A 16,185-nucleotide genomic window follows, 5' to 3' on the forward strand; every position below is an offset into this window, starting at 1 on the left:
TTTTTAACCTTACCGTTCTTTGCTTTCCTGCTGAGCTCCATGTTCTAATCAAACTGAAATATTTCTGCTCCCATCTTAACTTCTAATCCCCACACTTATTTTAAGACTCCTCTTAAATGTTACCTCTTTCAGGAATCCCTCCCTGACCACTCCACTATCCATAGCAAATCATAGCTATGATGGCTATTTCCAGCCCCACATAGAGCGATGTTTTTTAAGTGGTGTGCCTTCTTTCAAACCATGTTTGAGTACTACTGTGGTCAAAGCACAGTACTAGTTATTATGAATCAGAAGTTACTATGAATCAACACAAAATCTGGGGTTCAGAAAGTAAAAAAATTGATAGATAAGACAAGAATATAAGAATGCTTCAAAAAGTTCATGGAAAATGTTATTAAAAGATAACTTTATTTTAGCATAAAAATGTTGAAATCCATACATAGTTTTTAATAATACACAATTTCCTTTTTTTTTTTAGAGATTTATTTTATTTATTTGAAAGACAGAGTTACAGAGAGGTAGAGATAGCGAGAGAGAGAGGTCTTCCATCTACTAGTTCACTCCCCAGATAGCTGCAACAGCCTAAGCTGCGCCAATCCTGAAGCCAGGAGCTCCTTCCAGGCCTCCCACATGGGTGCAGGGGCCCAAGGACTCGGGCCATCTTCCACTACTTTCCCAGGCCATAGCAGAGAGCTGGATTGGAAGAGCAGCAACTGGGACTTGAACCGGTGCCTGTATGGGATGCCGTCACTGCAGACTGGAGCTTTAACCTGCTGCGCCATAGGGTCGGCTCCAATAATACACAGTTTCTATTTTGAAAAATATTTATTTGAAAGACAAAGATAGAGAACTCACACCTACTGGTTCGAACCCTAGTTGCCTGTGATGGCTAAGGCTCGGTTAGGCCAAAATCTGAGGAGCCAGGAATTCAATCCAGATCTCCCACATGGTTGGCAGGAGCCAAATTACTTGAAACATCCCTGCTGCCTCCCAGGGTCTTCATTAGCTAGAAGCTGGAGTCAAGAGCCAGAGTAAGAACTATGTACCCCAGTGTGGGATGTGAGTATCTTAACTGCTAGACCAAATGCCTACCCCTTAATACACATTTTCCATGAACTACTTGAAGACCTCTCAAACACAGAGCTTGAAACATAAAAGTTTTTCAAATATTTGTTAAATTAAAAAAAAATGAAACAACAAACATAAGATACTTTGGAGAGTTCATGTATACCTTTAGCAATGAATAAAAACTTTGTGGATCAAGTGTCATTTGAACTAGGATATGAAGGAACTAAGATTTTTGTGTTGGCTTGATCGAACTAGTTTTGTATGTCCATCTTAGAATTCATTGCTAAGCCATTACATCATGTCTGTCATATCTCACCTAGGAAATCTTCAGTACTTCTATTTTATTTATTTATTTGTCCTTGAATTCTTGATTTAAATTTATGATTCGGGTACCTTCCATCATAGAATTTTCTTCAAAGCAGGAATTCATCCTCAAAAAATGAGAGAAGTACCTCCTATTTATAGTAAATCCTAATTTTTTTGTTCTTAGTTTCTGAATTTGCAAATGGGACAAAGTTCCTTGGTGCCTGTCCTTTGGCAGATATATTCCTTTTCCAGATGTCTCAGTTCCAGTGTCCTAAATGGTAGCTGTTCTACAAAACAACCAGTGTTGCTCTTAAGAGATCATAGTATTTACAAAAGTGTATTCTGAAGAATACTTGTCAAAGACTAGTTTCCTGGGTGGATCATAGACAAAAAGTTTGCTCACAACAATAAGTATCCTTTATTAAGTACTTGCTTTCTACATTTGATACCCATTTTCTCCTTCAGTTACAGGTTCTATAATCAAAAACATTTGGGAAATTGACATGCATATTAAGGTTCTAAGAAGTTTTATAATATATAAATTTGTGTAATATTGTTTAATCCAGCATTTTACAGACCTAGTTGGTGCAAATTATTGTGGAATTAGTGTTCCATTAAGCTCACTCAAAGAATAGGCTTCTTCCCAGGAAAAACTTAGGTAACCTGAACTTTTATGTGTGCATTCCTCCTCCCAAGAGTTTAGTAATCAGCATGCCAATAACAACATCCTTGTCCTAGTACCATGGAGCTGAAAATACACATTTATATAGACATTGGACAAAATTATCTGGCTCAGTATAAGATTGTCTGAAGCTGTGAACCTGAAAGTTAAAATAGTTGAATATAGTGCTGGTTTCATTGCTGAATCATTTTCCTGAGCTTTTCTAACTGCTAATTTTGTTAGTAGCCTGAGTCTACTGGTCATTTCTTAATGTATTTAAAATGGGCCGTCTGAGTTTGGAGAGAAAAGGAGAGGAGAATGTAGTCAGTTACTCACTAGGAAAAATGGATTTGGGCTTTTCCAGGAGCCTTTTGGGAAGCTGTGACTGCTGGCCAGTAGCCTGTAAGATACTGGCACAGGACATGGTTGTAGTGGAAAGAGCATACAATATATATAGAGTTTGGGTCAGATAAACTTGGATTGCAGTCCTGAAACGAATGTTCTCTCTAAAGAGGGGATAATTTTTACAGCATAGAGTTGTGATAAGAGTTAAGTGTGACTGTGTGTAAAATGCCTATAACAATGGTGCAGTATAAGTGCTCAAAAGCACTAGCCATTTCTTCTTTCAGAAGGGAATCAGCTAGTATGCATATGCTTTACGAGTGATGTGGAAGCATCACCAATGATGAGCGCTAGGTAATAACATTCACTGAGGGAATCTCTTGGTGGCATCAGAAATGTGTGCTGATTAAGTCCAAGCCCTGGAGCATCCATTTTGTAATCAAACGTACTATATTCCCATAACCAAGATGGAAGATAGCTCTCAGTGGAGTGAGGATGGTGATCTAGAAGCTATGAAAGGCTGGAGGCTAGGGGCCAGTGCTTGGAGTAGCGGGTAAAGCCTGCCACCTGTAGTACCGGCATTCAATATGGATGCCAGTTCAAGTCCCGGCTGCTCTACTTCCGGTCCAACTCTCTACTATGGCCTGGGAAGGAAGTAGAAGAAGGTCTAGGTCCTTGGGCCCCAGCAGCCACGTGGGAGATCTGGAAGAAGCGCCTGGCTCCTGACTTCCGATCAGTACAGCTCCGGCCTTTGTGGCCAACTGAGGAGTGAACCAGGGGATGGAAGACCTCTCTCTCTCTCTGTCTCTCTCTGTCCCTCCTTCTCTCTGTGTGTAACTATGAATTTCAAATAAATAAAAAACCTTAAAAAAAAAAAAAGGGGGTAGAGGCTGGACATCTTGTGTCAACCATGTGCACCTCTTGGGAAAACCTTTGTTCCTTCACCAGACCTGCACAGTGTGCTCACTAAGATTGAGCACTATGCTAAAAAGGTGGGGCCTACACATATGATCTTATCCTGGAGGACCCTCGAAGACCAGTGGAGAGAAATAGAAATGTGGGAGCCAGTGTTGTGGTACAGTGGGTTAAGCTATAGCTTGCGATGCCAGCATCTCATTTTGGAGCACCAGTCCAAGTCCCAGTGAGCACTTCTGATCCAGCTCCATGCTAATATGTCTGGAAAAGCAGCAGAAGATAGCCCAAGTACCTGGGCCCCTGCCACCCACATGAGAAACTCAGATGGAATTTTGGTCTGGCGTTAAACTGGCTCAGCCCTGGCTGTTATAGCCATTTGGGGAGTGAACCAATGCACTGAAGAGCCACCCTGCATCTCTTTCATATAAATAAAAATAAATCTTCATTATAAAAGAAATAAAAGTATGACTAGAAAGTAAATGACCTACAGAGCCACAGGTGCTCTGAAGACGTATTATGGGAAGTAGTTATCATAGAAGGAGTGCCCGAAGGAGAGAGGTCAGTTGTTGCTGGGACAGTAAGGAAGGCTTGAGAGAGAAAGTATTGGTTTGCGTCTTCTGGCTATTGCATTTAATTGATAATGGCTTTATTAAATCAAGCATAGGGCAAGGATATACATAGCCATTTTGTGGTACAGTTCATGCATGCTTTGTTTCTGCACTGGGTGTCTATGTGAAACAGTATGCAGAGTGCTGTGTTTGAAGCATTTATCAGAACTGAAAGTTCACAAAGAGGCTAGACAGCCTATGGCCTTCTTGGTGCAAGTGACAAGGCTTTCCTTTTTGTGTGTGGACTATTTCTTAAACCTGAAAATGGACCTGGAGCATCCTTGGGAGAGCATGAGAGCATTTTTCAGGGCTGTTTTTGGCTCGCTATTTGATGAGGTTGCCTTTGGACAGAGAAGCGAGGAATGGGAGGAATAGTCTGAGTGTCAGGGTTACAGCTCTTGCCCTGAGGCCTGATGGAATTCTGACTGGAGGCTGCAGACACACAAGTCTTATCAAGTCAAAGACCAGTCAGCTCTTAGGCTCATTTCCCCAGAAGGGACTGAGAGCTTGTCTCATTTTCCTCCTCACTGGAAATGGAGAATGGCACTTGAGAAAAATAGGTAGGTAGCATTTGAACTCATGGAAGTTGAGTGACCTGTTCATTAGGGAGCTATGGGGCAAAAATCAGGTTGAAATGAGATACCAAATATGAATGTACTTTGAGCTGTCCAAGTCACAATTGTAGTTGTGGCTGTTAGTTTTGGTGGTTAATAAAGAAATAACCCCTTTTACCCTGGGAGAGATAAACATGCCTCACAAACCACAAACTAGTTATTGTTGATGCTGCTGGGGCACTCCAGTCATTTTGTGAGGTCTGTGATGCTCAAAATAGATTTGCTGACAGCTGGGGTGGGTCTGAGTTCATTACCACTACCACGGAACTGTTGTAGCTGTATGTCAGCAGGCCTAGGTTTAGCTGACTCATCCTGGCTTTGGGACGAGCCGGGATGTTGCTGTCTGTTGGGGAGAGCAGTCCTGATGGTTCTATAGTATTGTTTTTCTGACTCATGTAGAATGAAAAGATTGTAGGATTAGGGAGAAAGAATTGGAGACTTTTTCCTGATGAGTAGGAGTTTGAAAGGTATGAAAAAGAAGAAAAAGGAAAGCAGAGACAGGAGAGAGTGTTTCTGAGCTCTGAGCTTTGCATTTTATGGGCAAGAGGAGAAATGGCTGGGAGGGTCTGCCTGGGTAGGTTCCTGAGCTGGCCACCAGCCTGCACTGTTGACTCTGAACAGTTTGGTTGTTTTTGGAGCTGCCTTGAGGTGAACGATGAAAACAAAGGCACTAGGCGATAGGACGTGCATGTGATGGATGTTTCTAACCCAAGGAACTGACCAGACAGGGGTGAAATACAGGATGAAATACTACATTATAGTCTAACCTGAGAGAATTCTAGAGCTGTAGGGAGACTTGATTATGTTCGAACACTTGAAGGCTTGAGTTTTGTGTTAAAAATAAGAACTGTGTTTTCTCTTACCCTGTAATTAAAGATCTAACAAAAATGCATTTTAAATTTAACTTAAAGGCCTTTGTAAATTTTCAGTGAAATTTTCTTTTTAGCAAATGATGTTATGCTTTTCTGTCTAAAGAAGAGACTCATATCACATTTTTTAACATATTTATTTATTACTTGAAAGGCAGAGCAACAGGGGTCAGACAGAAGGAGGGAGATCTTCCATCTACTGGCTCGCTCCCCAAGTGCCCACAACAGCCAAGGCTGGGTCACACCGAAACCAGGAGCCCAGAACTCCATCCAGTCTCCCGAGTGGATGGCAGAGGTCAAAGTGCCACCATCTGCTTCTCAGGATGAACCACTCTGGTCTGAAGCAGAGGTTCGAGACTCTGTTGGTACTCTCATACAGGATGTGAATGTCCCAGGTGGCTGCCTAGCCTGCTGTGCTACAACCCCACCCCTCGTATTGTGTTTCTGAATTTTTTTCTCCTACCACTTGGCCTAAACATATCCTGTTAATGATGTTTAGTTTTAAGTAGAATGAAATTTTATATTTTTGTAGAATTATAGTTAGATATTTTGCTCATTACTGGAAATAAAGTAGACTGGCATGGTAGCATTGTTTTGTGCACTTTAGTCAGAAAACTTTGAATTCTTTGAAAAGCTACCTAATATTTAAATTTACTAATTTACTAAGTTAACTTTACTCTTAACTATTTAATTTCTATAGGAGCAGTCCTTTCAGAGCAATAGCAGGAAATAAGTGAAGGAAAAGCATAGGTTGAAAAAAGTTTCTGCAACATTTTGTTCAATTAGTCATTTCTTTATTATGCCATACTTTGATATATCTTAAGGGTAAGATACAGTAGGACAGTGGTAACCATTGTGTGGATATTGATAGATATTCAGAAAATGGATTCCATGGAAATGGTTTTAGAAATGCTGGATTAAACAACATTAACAGATTTCTTGCCTATAGAATTTCTTAGTCTTTAATTAGTACACCAATGGTGCTTGAAACTCTAAGGAAAAGATAATTTGTCTCCACAAATGCTGCTCGTCTGGCACACTAACCCTAGAGACTTTCATTCCACGGAACAATGTTAGTAACTATTGGTTACTAACGTACTAATGTTACATTCTTTGAAATTTCTTGAAGCCTGCTTTCTTTTTGACTTTTACTAAAAGAATTTTGCTTTTGGAGATAAGCAATTAAATGAGTACAAAGCAGATTACTGATTAAGAAGTTAAGTAAAAGACAAATAATTCAGCCAGAAGTAAATTTCGTAGTCCTCACAAGTGCTTCTGTTAGGAATACAAACTTTTAAAAGAAACTGAGGAAGAAGTAGTTTTATATTTTCCTCTCATAAGATATTGTAGAACTAATATTCCACTGGGGGCTCTGTGATAATTAAACCCTTTGAGCCAAAGGAGAGGTAGAATTTATTCCCAATATTTTAGAATCTTTTTTATGTAAAAGTTTGAATTTCTAGCGACTCTTAAAAACGGGAAAGTCTAAACACATATTCACAAATGGCAAGATTTTGCTGAAGTTCAGAAATCCCTATTCCTATAGAAGGAGTAGTTTATTCCAGTGTGTCACTGCCTGCCTGCTAACAGTTAAACTGGTGGCTTCACAAGCTGATACTACCCCTTCAGCACTATAGGCATTTGAGTTTGTATGATCTGTGCTGTAAGGACATGACGTGGGCAAAGGGCTGATGCCCGCAAAATGATGCTATAGCACCTCCTCCTCCTAGAGTCACCTTTACAAGCAAGAATGGTCACATTGCTGCAAGAAGAAGTGCTGGCATTATGTTGGGCTAATTTAAGGAATTATCACTACTTCCGGATGATATCTGTGCACTTGTCCTCAGAATGCTGAGGCTTTTACTGCCCAGAGTGCAGTCTTTTTGACAACATATGAGAGCTATTTCATGGACACACGGAGTTATCCCTATAGATGTAAAAGTTCTAGAGCTGGGGGACATTTATATTTATTAGGACAGAGTTCTAATTTCATCCATTCTAAAAATAATTATTAAAGAAATAATGATAATTAAAAAGCAATTCTTTAATTTATACTCTACCTCTTTCCACAAATTATTTAAGTTGGCCTATAAAGTATGACATTAGAGAAATGTATACATGAAAAAATGAGACTAGGAGCAGAGAAGGTATACAGAGAGTAAGTCTGGAAAAATAGAATGTGGAAATGAGGCCCTGGGGTCTGAGCATGAACCCGAGATGGAGGAATATGTCCTGTGTGAATGACCTTGTATCTCAGAGAGAACCAAGAGTGTGAGTGGAAATTGTCAGGACAAACAGTTCTACAAAATTACTTTCCGTGGTGGGTGAAGTTTGATGATGTTGTAGAGGTGCCAGCTCTGAGCAGCTGTTCTCTGGTATGAGCTGAGAAATGTAGGTCTTGTGAATGAAGTTAGTCAGTACTGGCTATGAAGTCCTCTTCCTGCATTTTTACCTAACCTGTAATGCCAAGAATAGAGTAAAGGACTAGGTTGTGTGTTATGCCATGAAGTACCAGTTGAGAGTATTGGTGGGGAGAGAAAGGGCAATCATGAAAGCTCTCAGCAAGGGGGTCTTCTACAGAATTCTTTCGAGCAATGGTAACATAACTATTATAGAAGGTTGCATTTTCTATACTTCTGGTTAAATAAAACCAAACCACTATAGATACGACAAAGGAATTGTTTTCATTTTTGGAACAAAGTGATCGATCTATGACCAAACCCAAACTCAGTAAACATTAAATGATTGGCATTTCTTAGGCAGGTCCTAAAACTGCATTAACTCTATTTTATTTTAAGATTTATTTATTTATTTGAAAGGCAGAGTTACAGAGAGGCAGAGAGAAAGAGAGAGAGAGAGAGAGAGGTCTTCCAGCCAGTGGTTCACTCCCCAGATGGCCCCAATGGCTGGAGCTGTGCTGATCCAAAGCCAGGAGCCTTTTTCCTGGTCTCCCACACAGGTGCAGGGGCCCAAGGACTTGGACCATCTTCTGCTGCTTTCCCAGGCCTTAGCAGAGAGCTGGATCAGAAGTGGAGCAGCCAGGACTCGAACTGGCGCCCATATGGGATGCTTGGCACTGCAGGCTGCGACTTTACCCACTACATCACAATGCTGGCCCCTGCACTAAATACTTTATTAGGAATGAGACTAGAAGAAGAGATGGTTCTCTTTAGGAAAAGATACACCCTCTAAAAGAAAATGGTGACATTAAATTCCTTATTCTTATAGTATCAAGAAATTATTGTGGTTTTTTGTTTTTTTTTTTTTTTTTGGGGGGGGGGACAGGCAGAGTGGACAGTGAGAGAGAGAGACAGAGACAGAGAGAAAGAGAAAGGTGCAGCCAGCGCACCGTGCTGACCCGAAGGCAGGAGCCAGGTGCTGATCCTGGTCTCCCATGGGGTGCAGGGCCCAAGCACTTGGGTCATCCTCCACTGCTTTCCCGGGCCACAGCAGAGAGCTGGCCTGGAAGAGGGGCAGCCGGGACAGAATCCAGCGCCCTGACTGGGACTAGAACCCGGTGTGCCGGCGCCGCAAGGTGGAGGATTAGCCTGTTGAGCCACGGCACCAGTCGAAATTATTGTATTTTTAATTGAAGGTTAGTGGTAGGCCCTTGTGAAGGGATTTAAAGTGGCGCTTTATGGTATTAGTGAATCTGCCTTTGTGATAAATGTCAAGGAATGGTAATTTAGTCAGACAGACAAAATATTGCAAGGAAAGAATTTTCATGCCTGAATGTCAACAGAATTACAAACATCTAAAATTTCAAAGTCTGTAAGAGATTTTGTGGCTCCTTGCTAGCTGTTGAGCACAACAGTATAATAAAAGGCAGTGTTAAGTTATGGGTGAATTTTCTAACAGTCCTAACAAATGTGTAGACTGTTTCAAACCAAGCAAGGTGGAGATGATACCTTTCAAGAGGGAGGGCTCCTGGGTATGAGCCAGCCACCTAAGAAGAAGTCTCTTGTGTTTGTCAAGTGCTGATGTTTGAGCAGTCGGGAAAATGAAGAATTCTGTTGATATTAAGAAAATGAAAATGCAATTGTTTTGTTTCCCGTCTGGATCAGTGAGGGAGAAGGGAGAGAACTGTCCCTTAAGGACAGAGACCAGGTTATCCCTCTGTACACAGCCCTCTTGCAGAGAGCCCATGGATGCCAGCCTGCCTGACTGGCTGATTTTCAGGCAGTGTGAAACGTACCTTTTGATATGGGAACTTGTGTTTTATTTTAAGCTATTATTTGATAATTCAGTTGTTATTTAAAGCAGGATGTTGTAATGTTAAGATTTTGGTGAAATACTTTTTTTTTTTTAACCACATGATGAAACAGTACAAACTATGGACAGGAAGTCAAGAGTGCTTGTGAAAAGAAATTACCAAATAGAAAGAAATACGCTGTGAAGGGTTCTTTTTTTACTGTTTAAAAATTTACTTCAATTTCTAGACTTGCCTTTAATCAGCCTCACTTGGGAAAATGAGATACATCAAAAACAGATAACTTTCAGTTTGTGATGTCTCCAGTAATCCTGTGCTAACATGATGAGTGTTAATTTGTATTAAATCATATTGCTGAAAGATGAGTGTTTTAATTTTGGTGGGTGATGAGAATTTAAAAGCCAGACATGTATAGAAGGTCTTCAAAAAGTTCATGGGAAATACATATTATGAAAAAACTATGCATTGATTTTAAAAATGTTTGCACTAAAATAAACTTACTTATCTTTTGATTCCATTTTTCCACAAAATTTTGATGTGCTCTCATATATAATACTTTGAAAATATTCCTGATGTTCCTGTTCCATTCCTTTAGCTGGACTCTTAAAAAGCTAAATGGTGTGCTGCAACAGGTTATAAACAATCTGTCATGTGTTAAAGTTGATTCGAATGCCAGAATCTATCTCTAAAAGACTCCTTTTTATTTTTCTTTAAGAAAACCATAGGTGGTTTCTAAAGGTTTCATGGTATGTCTAGAGTGTTGAGTAGAATTAACTGGATTTTGTTTGGGTTGTGTATGTTGTAAAATGTACAGATCTTTTATCTTTAGTCATCTTGTTCTCATTTGGGGTTGATGGAAATGAAGTAAGGACCAAGTAAACGACTTTTTTTCAGGTGCAAATTCGACCATGGAACCTAAGTGACAGTGACTTTGTAATGGATGGTTCTCAGCCTTTGGACCCCAGAAAAACTATCTTTGTTGGGGGAGTTCCACGACCCCTTCGAGCTGGTGAGTGGAAATAGTAACACCACAACAACAAAAACAAAAATCCCCAATACATTTGGTCTTAAATATTTTCTAGGTTTCAAGTTACTTGACAGAATCTGCAAGGCTATCATGTCATTTTCATTCACTGAGCTCACTTTTGCAAGATTAAGTATTTTCTCCCAAATTCTCTATTTTCTTGTGGTGCAAGAATGGATTTCATCAAATGGTTGTGTTGAAAAAATGATCTCTACTTAGTGCTTTCCTGTCTAACCACATATTTGAAAATAATATTTGGAAGTGCACATTCTTATGCCAGTTAGCATTATTATGTATGACCAAAAAAATGTGACCCATCAGAAGTCTGTCTAGTAATACTGTGTGCCCAGTTAATGATGAGCCAAATCACTGCTGGAAACTGTACCACAAGAATCAAACTTAACTCTTTCCAAGTAAGTTGAGTTCCTATTTTTTCTTACAGACTTTGAGAAATTATTTACTTGGACATTTTAATTATGAATATTTTTAAAAGCATCCCTGTTTTTTTTTTTACACTTCTTTCCAATAATGAAATAATGGTGTTGGTGGGATGGAGCAAAATCATAACTGACTGGAGCACTTGAAGTGGTACTGAACTGATGACTTCAGCATTTAAATCCAAAGGCAAATCTAATCAGCTGACCAGTGGCATTCTAGGAATCAATGTTTTTGTAGTGGAATAAAATAAAATTATTTATTTTATTTAAAGCACTTAGAATAATTGAGCTTTTTTAAAAAGATGAAAAAATGAAGTTATCATCGCCAGCATCTTTGTGAAAGTCTGCTACTTCTGTGTATTTCTAAGCAAGTAGACTTAGTTCTAAAAACAAACAAACAAAAACACAAAAAGCAGAGTCCCAGCTGCCCCACTTCCCATCCAGCTCCCTGTTAATGTGCCTGGGAAAGCAGCAGAAGATGGTCCAAATACTTGGGCCCCTGCACTCAAGCGGAAGACCTGGAAGAAGCTCCTGGCTTCACATCAACCCAACTCTGGCTGTTGCAGCCATTTGGGGAGTGAACCAACAGATGGAAGACCTCTGTCTCTGTCTCTTCCTCTCTGTATAACTCTGTCTTTCAAATAAATAAAAAAATAAATGTTAAAAACAATCAAGTTGTAGAAGCAGTTATAAACTGTAGCCTATGACTGTTTGGCTAGCTGACTTTAATGACTTCTTAATTCTGAAAGTTCCTCAGTATTTCTAACATTTATCCAAATCCCAACTCTAATCAATACTTCAAGATAAATTTTGACCTATATAAAGATATATGCATACCTCCATTTTGGAGAACATTTAAGCATATTAGTTATGCTTATAGAATTTGTAATTTATACTATTTCAGAAAGTCAAATATCATTGGGTCTTCTTTTCATTCTAACAGAAAACTGTGCCCCCCCCCAAAAAAAAATGAAGCTGTAGAGGTGCCTCCCCTTTATCTGCTATCAAAGAACAAAATCTAGGAAAGGCTTTCTCAAACGTGAACAACATTATGAGATGAGGACAGATGCAGCCCTTTGTTTCTAAACTGCTTGTGCTTTAAAAAAAAAAAAAAAAATTGTGAGTGGCAGTGTGGTGGGATTTTCCTGACTTTATCTTGTTGGTGTGGTGGTTAGGAGTTAGAGGGAGAAAAATCCTCTTGGATATCCTTCTCTTGTTTTTAAAGATTTATTTATTTGAAAGTCAGAGAGAGAGAGGGAAAGACAGATTTTTGATCCACTGGTCCACTCCCCAAATAGCTGCAATGATTGGGGCTGGGCCAGGCTGAAGCCAGGATCTAGGAGCCAGGAGTTTCATCTGGGTCTCCGACATGAGTAGTGGGGACCCAAGCACTTGGATCATCCTTTGCTGCTTTCTCAAGCTTATTAGCAAGGAGGTGAATTGGAAGGAGAGCAGCCAAAAACTCAAAGTGGCCCGGATACGGGATGTCAGCACTGCAGGTGGCAGCTGAACCTGCTATGCCATAATGCTGTCCCCTTTGATATTCTTTTAACTACTTAAGTGTTCTACAGGTGGACATTCATTGCTAGTATTCTTGCTGTTTCTTTTTTGTAATTAACTAAAGTACAGATTAGTTTTTGATGTTCTAGATCCTCTCCTTTTTCCAAAGATGGAAAGAAAAAAAATACCACAGTTATAAAATAACAGAACTGGCTTTAACTTCTTCCATCCGTTTTTAAGTCACAGGCATACCAGTTTATTAACTAAATTCCATTTTGTATTATTCATCCTTTGTTCTTACCACTTTAATGATTTGGAAGGGTAGGTAAAAGCCTTTGCTTAATTTTCCTAAGTGCTATGAAGATCTGTTTTGCACACTTGCTGTACGATCCCAATGCAGAAAGGGAATCTAAAGACATGGAATGGTATCTTTTGGCATTCTATGTATACAAGATGCTGCAAATTCCAAGATTAAACAAGAATCAGATTTAGTTATCTTGTTAGAAATGGGATTTTGTACTTCTTGCCTAGAAAGTATACCTTTCATAAGTCATGAATTTTGCTTGTTTTAATGAAGCTAAATTGTTTTGTTATAAAATTGTTTTGCTTTTGTAGTAATGTGGGTAGTAAGTTACAATCACTGGGTCTAATGGAAATGTTCCTTCTGTAATAACTCTTTCCTTAAATTATCAGAGTTCTAGGTGACTAAATAATCTATGTAATGTCTTAGTAGTTTTCTATCTATCCCATGTCTTCCAGATTAGAAACCAAGTAACCTAGACAAAAATAGTTAACATCTGCAGCTTTAATCCATGTGCATAGAATTGTGTCTTTTTGTAACACAGCTGTGTGACCTGGTGTTTGTCTTGGAATGGAAGACTACTTTTAAAGGAATTCATTTTGACTTTGCTAGATAATCTTAAATACAGTGCAGTTAACTTGAACAATAAGCATTTATTGAGCACCTGCTGTGTTAACTGGCACAGTAAGTGCATGTCATGCCAAAATGACTGAGCGTCCCACTACAGCGTTAAATAGGTCGTCATATACGGAAAGTCAGAGATGTCAGAATAGAATCAAACAAAAATGTGTTAATAGAATAATTGAGAATTAATTGGAGGCTAAATTATATCCGTTAATATACTTCTCAAATGTAATTTCAAAGTACTTCAGGGCATTTTTTAATATTTCCAAGAAATATTGTGGTTATTAATTCTGAAAAGTCTTAAAAATATTTCAAACACCATGTACAGCGATTCTGAACTAGATACAAATGACATTATTCAACAGGAGAGGTTTTAGGTGCCTAGATGGATTTTTTTAATCTTATTCTGGGCTAAAAATTGTCCTCAGTCATTCCTTTGAATCTTGTCATTTAAAAAAATTTTTTTATTTACTTAGCTTATTAATTTGCAAGGCAAAGAGACAGAGAATTCTCATCAGCTGGTTCATTCTCCAAATGCCTGCAACATTTCTGGCTGGGCCAGATAGAAGTCTGGAGCCAGGAACTTAATCCAGGTCTCCTACACGGTGATGCTACCTGAACTGTCAGCCACTGCCTCCCAGGGTACATGTTAGCAGCAAGGTAGAGTCAGGAGTGGGGCTGGGATTTAAACTCAGGCACGATGATGTGGGTTGCAGATGTGCCAAGCAGCATTTTGACCACTATCCAAATACCTGTCCCCTGTGTTTTGTTTTGTTTTTGTCTCTGATATTTCCACAAGGTAAAGCAGGGTAATGTTTTCACTAATAGTTATTCCTAATACAGTCCTTGCCTCTTCAGAGAAATACGTGAACACCTCTAGAGAAGCAAGGCAGCCTGTTTCAAGCAGTATTGTCCTTACTGAGTTAAGGTTGCTCCTCTGGCCCTTTGACAGGCCTTCCTTTTTAAAATTCAGGTTGGGAAAAAAATAACCTGAAAATGGGGAAATATCATTGGGAAATCTAGATGTGTTTACCCATTGTCCAATTGTGGCTTTCTCTAGGTCAAATAATACACATTCCTGTTGTCTCAGGTCCCTTCCTTCCGTTGCTCCCACCCGTGACAGTGACAAGCCAAGGATGCTTTGCATGTAGTTGTCCTGATGTTTGTCAGGTCTTGTTTTCTCTCTACTCCTCAACTCTACCCACCCCCATGCTAGGGAAGGCTGTAGGTAGATTTACCATGCCACCATGTGGCTTAAGTTGGCATAGTCTTCACAGTCAGAACACCTGCTACCACCTGGAAGTATGACAGCATGTGTTGCCACTTTTCAATTGAGTAACTTGAGCAACATCTTCCTGAATCTCCATACAGAAATAGCCCTGTTGCATATCTCTGTATCATTAGGATCTCTCCAGAATGGATAGCTTTTCACTCTGAAAATACTCTTAACTTCCCAACATCTGATTCACAGCAGAAGCCTAAGGGCGTGTTCCTGTTACTTCAGGTGTGCGAACTGCCCTTGTGAATCAACTTGGCATTTGTAGCAAACCTAGAAGATCTGTCGTCAGGTTTAATCTTCCTTTTTTTCCAGAAGCCAAGACTTCTTTGTCATCCTGGGGTGTCCTGTGGCTCTTTTGCATCTATTTTGTCCTTCTTTCCAAAGAAAAGAAATGAGGCTTCTGGGTTCACAGAGTTTTTAAGAGTCTGTAGACATGAATGTGTTACTTCTTTTGGGAGTCCTCATTCCTGCACCACCCCATTTGGCTTAGACACTGCCTTAGGATTGTCTTGGAAGTGTAAGTGAATGATAGGAACAAGACCCTGGGGTAGAACAGAGTGGGGACTCATTCTGCTTTCCTCTCTGATGCACCAAGGTCCCTTTCAGATTTCTGTGAGAATCCGGAATGGATCCAAGGAACCATGATTGGGGTTCATATTTAGCTGCAGAAGCTCAGTTAGCGTCAGCTTGAGGACTTTGTGGGAAAGCTTTATGTTCCACACAGCTTCAGTATTCTTGTTTCCCTCTCCAGTCTGGCTCAGTGAAGCTGATCACAAGATCTGTTGTATGAATTAGACTCAGAGTATTGTTGCTGCGACTATGGAAAGTCATTCGTGAGACAACTTGAATTGACTTTGTACTACAGATCATCTTGTCCAAAATACAGCGTGCCCTTGGGTAGAGAGCAACCAGACCTGCCAATTTTTCACCTCCATGATCACCAAATGGACCCTATGAAGAATGTCTGCATGGAAACAAAACAATGGAAAGTAGTCTGGAGTCCTGGCTTCTCAGGGACTCTGCTTGCTGACACTCCGGTGTGAACACCAGACTCTTTCACCTGTATGCCTTGCACCATTACTCTCTTCTCACTTGGCTAAATATGAAGAACATGCTGCTGGGAGCTACTCTGTCCCTGCCCTCTATAGTTGATGGTTTGGAATGTGGATTCATTGACTGCTGTAGGCATACTGGGTGGTTTTACTATCTCTTTCAAAAAGACACATCCTTTGACCAAGGGCTCCGGTTTCCTAAGTGGGATTGAGATCACAAAAGGCAGGTGAACTCAGGAATGTTTTAGTTGACTCTTAAAAAGATCTTTACTACTTTTCTTCTGTTTTTCTCTCCTTTCTCCAAGTAGTTAAAATGGTGGCTTTGCTTCATATCTCCACTTGTCTTTAATCAGAGGAAGGGAATTTGTATGGAAT

At 39.8% G+C, this 16,185-nt stretch overlaps 1 protein-coding gene across 15 annotated transcripts in view; it reads left to right on the plus strand.

Moving 5' to 3' along the window:
- Positions 1-16,185, plus strand: part of CPEB3 (cytoplasmic polyadenylation element binding protein 3) — a 276,322-nt gene that overhangs the window by 171,059 nt on the left and 89,078 nt on the right. For all 15 annotated transcript variants that reach the window (XM_051823381.2, XM_051823386.2, XM_051823389.2 and 12 more), the window contains one exon: positions 10,488-10,602. In XM_051823381.2, coding sequence (XP_051679341.2) covers positions 10,488-10,602 — 115 coding nt within the window. The remainder of the gene's footprint in view (positions 1-10,487; positions 10,603-16,185) is intronic.

Source organism: Oryctolagus cuniculus, chromosome 15, assembly GCF_964237555.1.
Source record: "Oryctolagus cuniculus chromosome 15, mOryCun1.1, whole genome shotgun sequence".
In the NCBI taxonomy this organism is placed as follows: domain Eukaryota; kingdom Metazoa; phylum Chordata; class Mammalia; order Lagomorpha; family Leporidae; genus Oryctolagus; species Oryctolagus cuniculus.